At 40.6% G+C, this 9,557-nt stretch overlaps 2 protein-coding genes across 2 annotated transcripts in view; both read left to right on the top strand.

Annotated features, from left to right (window-relative positions):
* Positions 1-3,569: 3,569 nt before the first annotated feature.
* On the top strand, positions 3,570-7,352 carry LOC109872690 (protocadherin alpha-2-like). The gene has a single exon (XM_031807586.1). The coding sequence runs from the start codon at positions 3,617-3,619 to the stop codon at positions 5,786-5,788; it is 2,172 nt and encodes a 723-aa protein (XP_031663446.1). The 5' UTR covers positions 3,570-3,616; the 3' UTR covers positions 5,789-7,352.
* Positions 7,353-8,228: 876 nt separating this feature from the next.
* LOC109872750 (protocadherin alpha-C2) overlaps positions 8,229-9,557 on the top strand; it is a 34,863-nt gene continuing 33,534 nt past the window's right edge. The window contains exon 1 of the mRNA XM_020464055.2: positions 8,229-9,557. This exon is cut by the window's right edge and continues 1,132 nt beyond it. Coding sequence (XP_020319644.1) covers positions 8,341-9,557 — 1,217 coding nt within the window. The 5' untranslated portion in view covers positions 8,229-8,340.

The following is a 9,557-nucleotide window of genomic DNA, read 5'->3' as shown; positions in this document are numbered from 1 at the left end:
TGTAGAACATTACTGTATGCCAAATAGAATCAAATGCTTTTTGGAATTCGATAAAGCAAGTGTATATTTTGGTATTATTTTGTTTATTATTTTGTTTATCTATCAGGGTGTGTAGGGTGTAAATATGATCAGTTGTGCGATGTTTTGGTATAAATCCAATGTGGCTTTTACTCAAGACATTGTGCTTATTAAGGAAGTTTAGAAGTCTTACATTTATAATACAGAAAACCTTCCCCAGGTTACTGTTCACACAAATGCCTCTGTAAAACCTTCCCCAGGTTACTGTTCACACAAATGCCTCTGGAAAACCTTCCCCAGGTTACTGTTCACACAAATGCCTCTGGAAAACCTTCCCCAGGTTACTGTTCACACAAATGCCTCTGGAAAACCTTCCCCAGGTTACTGTTCACACAAATGCCTCTGGAAAACCTTCCCCAGGTTACTGTTCACACAAATGCCTCTGGAAAACCTTCCCCAGGTTACTGTTCACACAAATGCCTCTGGAAAACCTTCCCCAGGTTACTGTTCACACAAATGCCTCTGGAAAACCTTCCCCAGGTTACTGTTCACACAAATGCCTCTGGAAAACCTTCCCCAGGTTACTGTTCACACAAATGCCTCTGGAAAACCTTCCCCAGGTTACTGTTCACACAAATGCCTCTGGAAAACCTTCCCCAGGTTACTGTTCACACAAATGCCTCTGTAATTGTTAGGGTGAAATTTGTCTCCGTTCTTAAAGATTGGGGTTATGAGTCCTTGATTCCAGATGTCAGGGAAATAACCTACACTCAGGATCAAATTAAATAGCTATAATATAGCCAATTGAAATTTTGCACTAGTGAGTTTGAGCACCTCGTTTAGGATGCCATCAGGTCCGCATGCCTTTTTAAATTTGAGAGCCTGAAGTTTCTTATAGAGCTCCTGGTCAGTAATGGGGGAGTCCAGTGGATTTTGATTGTCCTTTATAGATTTTTCTAATCCATTCAACTTCTCATGAATTTGACGTTGTTCTGCGTTTGTGTCAATTTGAATGGTGTTGTAGAGTGTTTTAAAATGGGTTGTCCATATGTCACCATTTTGTATCGATAATTCCTCTTGTTTAGAACTTTTTTTTTTTTTCCCAATTTTGCCACATGTTTATGGACTCTTCAATTAGTGTCAGCTGCTTGCTGTTGTACTGCGCTTTTTTGGTTCTGAGTGTTACGTTTATAGAGTTTTAAAGTCTCACAGTAATGAAGGCGTAATTCACCATTATTTGGGTCTCTGTGCTTTTGGTTGGATAGTGTTCTAAGTTTTTTCCTTATAATTTTACAATCTGCATCAAACCAGTTGTCATCTGTGTTTTTTTATCAATTTCAATTGTGCTTCTTTTGCCGTTTGGCTGAATATATAGTTGATGTTTTATATAGTTGATGTTTTGTATATTGCGCAAAGGAAAATATGTTTTTCTGTCAGTACAAGTAATTTTTTCAGTTTTAACCAAATGTGATATTTGCCAATTTTGAGGGGATCAATTAGATGTTGTAGTTCGGATTTGCACCAAATTATCAGTCCTCCAGAGTCTCTCTCTCTCTCTCTCTGCCTCTCTCTCTCTCTCTCTCTCTCTCTGCCTCTCTCTCTCTCTCTCTTTCTCTCTCTCTCTCTCTCTGCCTCTCTCTCTCTCTCTTTCTCTCTCTCTTTCTCTCTCTCTTTCTCTCTCTCTCTCTGCCTCTCTCTCTCTCTCTGCCTCTCTCTCTCTCTCTCTTTCTCTCTCTCTTTCTCTCTCTCTCTCTCTCTCTCTCTCTCTCTCTTTCTCTCTCTCTCTCTCTCTCTCTCTCTCTTTCTCTCTTTCTTTCTCTCTCTCTCTGCCTCTCTCTCTCTCTCTTTCTCTCTTTCTTTCTCTCTCTCTCTGCCTCTCTCTCTCTCTCTGCCTCTCTCTCTCTCTCTCTCTCTCTCTCTCTCTCTCTCTCTCTCTCTCTATCTATCTATTTAGTCTGGAATTATTCTCAGAATAAAACTGTGTTCTTGTTCTATGGCAGGATGAGTTTCTTGTCTGACTTCTGAGTGCCGCTCCTGTGTTCTGGCTTAACAGAGTCGCTAAACAGAGTGGCGGTTGGACGGGAGCTCTCCATGGTGCTGAACTCAGACTCCACGTAGTTTCTTTATTTTAAAACGTTTTTGGGGGAGCGTTCTTCATTTGTTCATTTGTTTCCCCTTTCTCTTCGACTGACTTTTTACTGATAAAAACCACCAGACATGTATCTAGTTGGATTGCACATCAGAATCTAACAGCACTGCACAAAACATTTCACCGCTTTTCATTCTGCCCTCCTATAGCCTATGCCAGCTCTTTTCTCTGGAGTCAGTTTACGGTTCTCTTGTGGGCTTTTTTATCATTCAAGTTACTCTCCACACCGTGTCAGTGTCTACCAGCAAAACGCTAATTTACTCAACTCCACCTAGGGACTAGGACAAAGCCTATTATACGCCGACTGTCAGTGAAACTGTAATGAGGTGGCAGACGGTGAGGTTAATGTTTCTCGTTAGGATAGCAACATCATCCATTGTTTTCATTTGGTTCTCTTTATTTCCGTCACACTGTTCGGATTACCTTTGTGAAAGGATTGCTTAACAGTGACTGCATTCGAGAACCGTGAATGGGTTTGGATTGTGAATCTATTTTGGCTGTTGCTTTGTATTCGGGGTGCTGAGTCTGAACAAATTACTTATTCCGTTTCCGATGAGTTAAAACCGGGGACATTTGTTGGGAATTTGGCTAAGGTTGTAAATCTGAAAGTGACTGAACTGGAGGCAAGCAGGACCCAGATAGAAACGGGAACATTTAAGAAACATTTTGAAGTACATTTAAACACTGGGGGTTTCTTCAAGCTTTGTCTTAACAACCTTGTTTGCACTGAAAGCTTGGAGGATATTGTGATTAATCCTTTACGAATGTACAATGTTGAAGTAATTATACTGGACAGAAACGACAACGCACCACATGTTCATGTGAAATCGCAGACGTTTCAGATTGCTGGGCTAACTGCACTGCAGGAGTAAGGGAGCAACTCTACAGAGTCATATAAGCTCTCCCCAAATGACCCTTTCACACTAGACGTGCGTACTGAGGCTGATCCTGGTCCATCAGTAGAGTTAGTGCTACAGAAAACGTTAGACTGAGAGAAACATGCTGGGATCAAGCGTGTACTGACTGCTATTGATGGAGGAAAAACCTCCGAGATCAGGAACCACATAAACAATTGTCAACCTACTAGATGAAAACGATGATATATTAATCCAAACATATGGTTAACCTATTTGTTATTAAACTGTTTTATTTCTGGCTAACATATGACGCATAGGTAATGCGCTTTTTTTCTCATTGAGCAGTGTCATGTCCGTTTAGTAAGCAAAACGTAGGGTGTCGCTGTAGACCGTGGATATGAAACCTTGATTTCGTTCTAGGGCCCCTCCTTCTGTGGCTATCAGTGTTGTGTAGGCTTTTGTCAGAATAACACACAGTCAGATTCCATCTGAAACGACAGCCCTTCCGCGACGGCATAAGATGTGGTTGTTTTCTGAAATATATGTCTGCTCTTAGAACACTAGAAGCGTCGGGTGAACAGTGGATTTAACGATGGGCCATGCCGTGCATTGTGGATATCGCTGGATTCCGGTTGTACTGCTTCTTTGCGTATGGAATTTATCTTCGGGACAGATTGTCTACTTTGTCTCAGAGGAGGTGAACAAGGGAACCGTTGTTGGTAATATATCCAAGGATCTGAATCTCAATGTTCAGGAACTGGAGTCTCATATGTTTCAGATTGTTTCCGGCTCCAACAAGAAGTATTTTGATTTAAAGACCGGGGCTCTGTTTGTGAAGGAAAAAATCGACCGAGAGGAACTCTGTATGACCAGTGAGAAATGTTCTCTAAACCTGGAAATCATTGCACAGAACCCTCTCAACATGTATCGTTTAGAAATCAATGTGTTAGATATGAATGATAACGGACCTTCATTCCCATTAAATGTTCATACTTTGAATATAACCGAATCCACATTTCAAGGCGAAAGATATCCCCTGCCCAGCGCTGACGATGCTGATATAGGAAGTAATACAGTGAAAACATACAAGTTGAGCCCGAACGAACATTTCTCTTTGGATGTACAGAGCGGCAGCGAGCAGAGCATGTCTGCTGAGTTAATACTACAGAAAGCTTTAGACCGAGAGAAACAGGCTGTGATCCAGTTGTTACTGACTGCTGTTGATGGAGGAACACCTGCCAGATCCGGGACATTACATTACATTATAATAGTGAATGTGATAGATGTGAACGATAACAGTCCCGTCTTCAGCAAACAATTGTACAAAGTACGTATAGCAGAGAACATACCAATTGGCACACATTTAATAAAACTGAACGCAAACGATGTGGACTCAGGTGTAAATGGGGAAATCGTTTATTCTTTGATAAGCCACGGGAAGGAAAAAACATTGGACGCATTTCAAACGAACAAAGTGACTGGTGAAATCACAGTTAAAGGAACTATTGATCGCGAGGAGAATGCTGCGTTTGAGCTGCATGTACAGGCCAAAGACAGGAGTGCTAGTCCTCGCACAACGCATTGTAAAGTCTTGGTAGAAGTGATTGATGTCAATGACAATGCTCCAGCAATCTCAGTAACTTCAATGATGAATGCAGTCAGAGAGGATGCAAGATCAGGTACAGCAGTTGGTCTAATAACAGTATCTGATAAAGACGGGGGTGTAAATGGAAAAGTACACTGTAAAATAGTAGACTCTGTTCCATTCAAATTGCTGTCCTCCTATAAGAACTATTATTCGTTAGTGGTAGATGGATCTCTAGATAGAGAGACTACTTCCCAGTACAATGTAACCGTTATAGCTACAGATGAAGGCATCCCACCTCTCTCCAGTAACTGTGTCATTTCTGTTTACGTCGCTGATGTGAATGACAACGCGCCTCGCTTTTCAGAAACTATATTTAATGTTTATCTAAAGGAAAATAGTCCCGTCGGAGGGCTTATTGCCAGCTTGACTGCCCATGATCCAGACGTGAATGAAAACACTCAGATGTCTTATTCGTTTTTGGAAGGCAATAATGGCAAACCCTTGTCTACAATGATAAACATAAACTCATTAACTGGTGAGATATATAGCATACAGTCATTTAACTTCGAAGATGTGAATACTTTCCAGTTCCACGTTCAGGCCACAGACTCCGGTGTTCCTCCACTAAGCACCAACGTCACTGTCAACGTTTTTATCCTGGATGAGAATGACAACAGTCCTGTGATTCTCCCGCCATATTCTGACCACGGCGCCGTTCATTCTGAGAACGTTCCCTATTCTGCTGAAGCGGGATACTTTGTGGCCAAGATCAGGGCTGTAGACGCCGACTCTGGTTATAATGCGCTGCTTTCTTATCACATCTCTGAACCAAAGGGGACCAATCTCTTCAGAATAGGAACCAGCAATGGAGAAATACGGACTAAGAGACGAATGAGTGACAATGACTTAAAAACTCACCTGTTGGTCATTCTGGTGTCTGATAATGGCGAACCTTCACGGTCTGCCACAGTGTCTATTGATGTTGTGGTCGTTGAAAGTACAGGTGACATGCAAACAATTTTCAGACAGCTGCCTGTAAAGGAGGAGAGTTTCTCAGATTTAAATCTGTATCTGCTCATCGCCATTGTGTCAGTAGCAGTGATGTTTATACGACATACGGCTGCTTTGGTTAGTGTCAGTCTCATTCCTGCCAACATGTTTTCTCGATTAAATTGATGCATTGTTATTAATAGTCTCCTCTATTATATAAATGTACCAACCTGTCGAAATATAGTAGTTCAGTTGTTTATTGTAGAAGCAACAATGGAGCATTCAGATTTATTTTAAACTGCAAAACCAACTATTTATATACCAGGTTTGGCTGGCCTTCTCTAGGCACTCGTAGGCTCAGTCACCAGTATACTTTTATTTACAAAGCCATTTTGAGTTTACCACCATTTTATTTTGCCATTTTTATTCGTCATAAATGTGGTGGGTACTCTCTTCCTTCGCAGGACTTTATCCTGCTAACTGTTCCAAATGTCCGAACTGAATTTAGTAAAATGGCTTTTATGTCCTCTGCGCCATCGGCTTGGAACGCCTTTCAAAATATTTTTAAACTGGAAGAACTTGTCCCGATTGGTGTTTTGAAATTATTGATGAAGGATTTTGATGCTGATTCCTTAACCTGTCAATGTTTTTAATTGACTGTTTTAGGATTTTCTTATACTCCCGTGAATTCGATGTTTTTTTTTACTAGATTACCTGTAGTTTTTCATGTTGTCTGTCTATAATTGTGTAATGACTTGGTGCTGCCTATCTTGGCCAGGACGCTCATGAAAAAGAGATTTCAAATTTCAATGAGCCCTTCCTGGTTAAAAAAAACTGCTTTGTGAACACCATAGCATGTCTAGCTATACTGGTCTTCCGCTGGCACGTTGGGCTAAGCGAGAAGATACGTGTTGGAAGAAAGTGTTATTCATTGGATCAATTTGGTTATTTGTTTATTTGTTTGTTGTGTAGACACCCCTCATGTTAGATTCTAACATCGTGAATAACTCAGATAAGGCTGTGTTCTTGTTTAAGAGCGCAGTAAGAGCACTTGGTGTCGCTGTAGACCGTATATTCAGCTGGCAACTATGTGGGGCTCATTCTTCCCCTAACTCCCACTGCTGAAGGTAGAGTCAGGGGATCCACTTTAGATAGGCATGTGTGTAGAAACAACCGTGGGCCGTATACTAGAGATTTGTCTTATACAACGCGATGTTAGCAATATTATGAATCTACTGTAAACAATTCACAGAAGGTCTGTGCATAGCGATGGGCCTTTCCGTGCATTGTGGATATTGTTGGATTCGGATTCTGCTGCTTCTTTGTCTATTTTGTCTCAGATGAGGTGAACAAGAGAACCGTTGTTGAGAATATAGCCAAGGACCTCAACCTCAATTTTCAAAAACTTGAGTCCCATATGTTTCAGATTGTATTATGTTTTGAACCTAAACACTGGCGTCCTATTTGTGAATGAGAGAATCGACAGCGAGGAGCTGTGTGAGAACAATCTGAAGTGCAGGCCATTACGCACAATCATCTGAACATTTTTCGCGTTGAAATAGAGATACTGGATATGAATTATTATGAACCTTCTTTCTTGGTAAATTCACTGGCATAAATTAAATGTTTACGAAAACGCTGCTGCGGGAGAGTGATTTTTTCTCCCAGTGACTGAGGATGCGGATGTGGGCAGATGTGGCTAGTATTAATGGAGGAGATACTTTTCAAATGACACACTCTGCCAAACAGTGAGAAGGTAAGGACAACTTTTCAAAATATATATATTTTTTGTCATTGAGTTTAGATGTATTTTTTACTGACATTGTTATCATCTTGCATGTTAATTCTACATATTCTTCTTAATTTGAATCCCTTTTAACTTGACGAGATAGTACAACTTGGGTATGTTTAGGTCAAACACAGCTTTAAATGCTGAGGTGTTTAGCGTTTCAGTTCAGCTCTATGGACTGCGACATACGACAAATTGCTTTGGATTTTGTCAGACTCATTCATACTAACATGTTTACTGCATTTACGGTTGCTCCGTGTTCTTTTTGAACCTGTCAAAATAGTATAGTTTTTGGTGTTGTTTATTGAAGAAGTAACAACCAGCATAGACATGCAAATGCATTTGCATCATTTACGTAAATTATTATTAGCAGTCTTATTACTGCCAGGGGTAGTTTTCTAAGCGCTTCGTACCATATTGTCATGTGCTAGCAAGTCTCTCACCCTAAATTATTTACTTGGTCATGTTTGCAATGTCGCAGAACTCTTACTCGTTTTGGATACTCATGCGTAATTGCGCATGACCAACCCAGCTTTTTTATAGTTCGAAGATGCGTTCTTGTTATAGTTTTATCATTTTATTTGAAATAGTACTCTTTAAAATGTAGATTTGGCCAAATGGGTTTGGTAAGAGTCACGGTGGCTTAATTGACACATAGCAGACTCGTTTTGTCAATATTTATTTATGCTGTAGCCTATACATACAGAAAACACAGGATGGCGCTGTTGACCATGACAATTATTAATAGGAGGAATTTTACTGGACTCCTCCTCTAGTGAATACAAAAAAAGGAATCGAGTTGAAACCAGTGGGGTTTTTTTGACAAGAGAGGGAAATTGTAGTTTGTCCCAATCACTTTCGTTGTACTCGCACGGACTAGCAGAGCCAGCATTAGGCTGTTCATTTTTTCCCTTTGAGTATTGTTGCAATAAGCATTCCTTGTACAGCGATGGGCCTGTGTGACCACAGAAGACGTGTTTGGATAGAATATCTTCTGCTGCTTTGTTCATGGAGATTGTGTTCTGGACAGTTTGTGTATTCCGTCTCAGAGGAGGTAGATAAAGGCACATTTGTTGGAAATATCGCTAAAGACCTAAATCTAAATTTGAGAGAACTGGTTTCGAGAAAGATTCACATTGTAACGGGATCCGAAAGGAGGTATTTTGATGTCGACTTGAAGACAGGTAATCTTTTTGTCTATGAGAGAATTGACCGAGAAGCCCTCTGCTCAAACTCAGTAAAATGCTCAATTGATGTTGAGGCGATATTGAATAATCCTATGCATATCCATCGTATTGAAGTAAACATTGTGGACATAAATGACAACCCACCATCGTTTGCGGAGCGCATTCATGTTGTCAATATGACTGAATCCGCCTTTCCAGGGGACAGATTTCCTTTACCGTTCGCCAGTGATTCGGATGTTGGAAGTAACTCTGTGAAGACCTACAAACTGAGTCTAAACGAACACTTCTCTCTAGATGTACAAAGCGGCAGCGAGCAGAGTGTGTCTTCTGAGTTAATACTACAGAAAGCTTTAGACCGAGAGAAACAGGATGTGATAAAACTTGTACTGACTGCTGTTGATGGAGGAAAACCTCCACGATCAGGAACTCAACAGATAGTAATTCACGTAATAGATGCCAACGATAATACTCCGATATTCTCCAAATCTCTCTATAAAGTGCAAGTGTCAGAAAATGTTGCATTTGGAACTTTAATTCTAACTTTAAACGCAACAGACTTAGACGAGGGGGTGAACGGTGAAATCGAATACTCATTCACTGGGAAAGGAGAAATGGGCACACAACATGTCTTTCAACTCAACCAGCATACTGGTGAATTAACAGTTAAAGGGCGTTTGGATCACGAGGAAAACCCTGCGTTTGAAATCCGTGTACAAGCAAAAGACAAAGGTAATCCACGAAGGAGTGCCTATTGCAAAGTCATACTGGAAATACTTGTTGTGAATGACAATTCCCCAGAGATCATAGTGACTTCACCCCCTGTCGCATTGAAAGAGAGTGCTGAGAAAGGAACCGTTGTTGCTTCAATAAACGTGCGTGACAAAGACGGTGGGAAAAATGGACTCATCAAGTCCGAAATAATCGGAGATGTTCCTTTTAAATTACAGTCGTCTTATAAAAACTATTACTCTTTAGTTGT

This window comes from Oncorhynchus kisutch, linkage group LG28 (genome assembly GCF_002021735.2).
Source record: "Oncorhynchus kisutch isolate 150728-3 linkage group LG28, Okis_V2, whole genome shotgun sequence".
Lineage (NCBI taxonomy): Eukaryota > Metazoa > Chordata > Actinopteri > Salmoniformes > Salmonidae > Oncorhynchus > Oncorhynchus kisutch.
The sequence above is the reverse complement of the archived record's forward strand: the minus strand, read 5'-3'. Positions and strand labels throughout refer to the sequence as shown.

Coding starts and splice junctions, on each gene's coding strand:
- LOC109872690 (XM_031807586.1), top strand. CDS start 3,617: ATGGGCCATGCCGTGCATTGTGGATATCGCTGGATTCCGGTTGTACTG.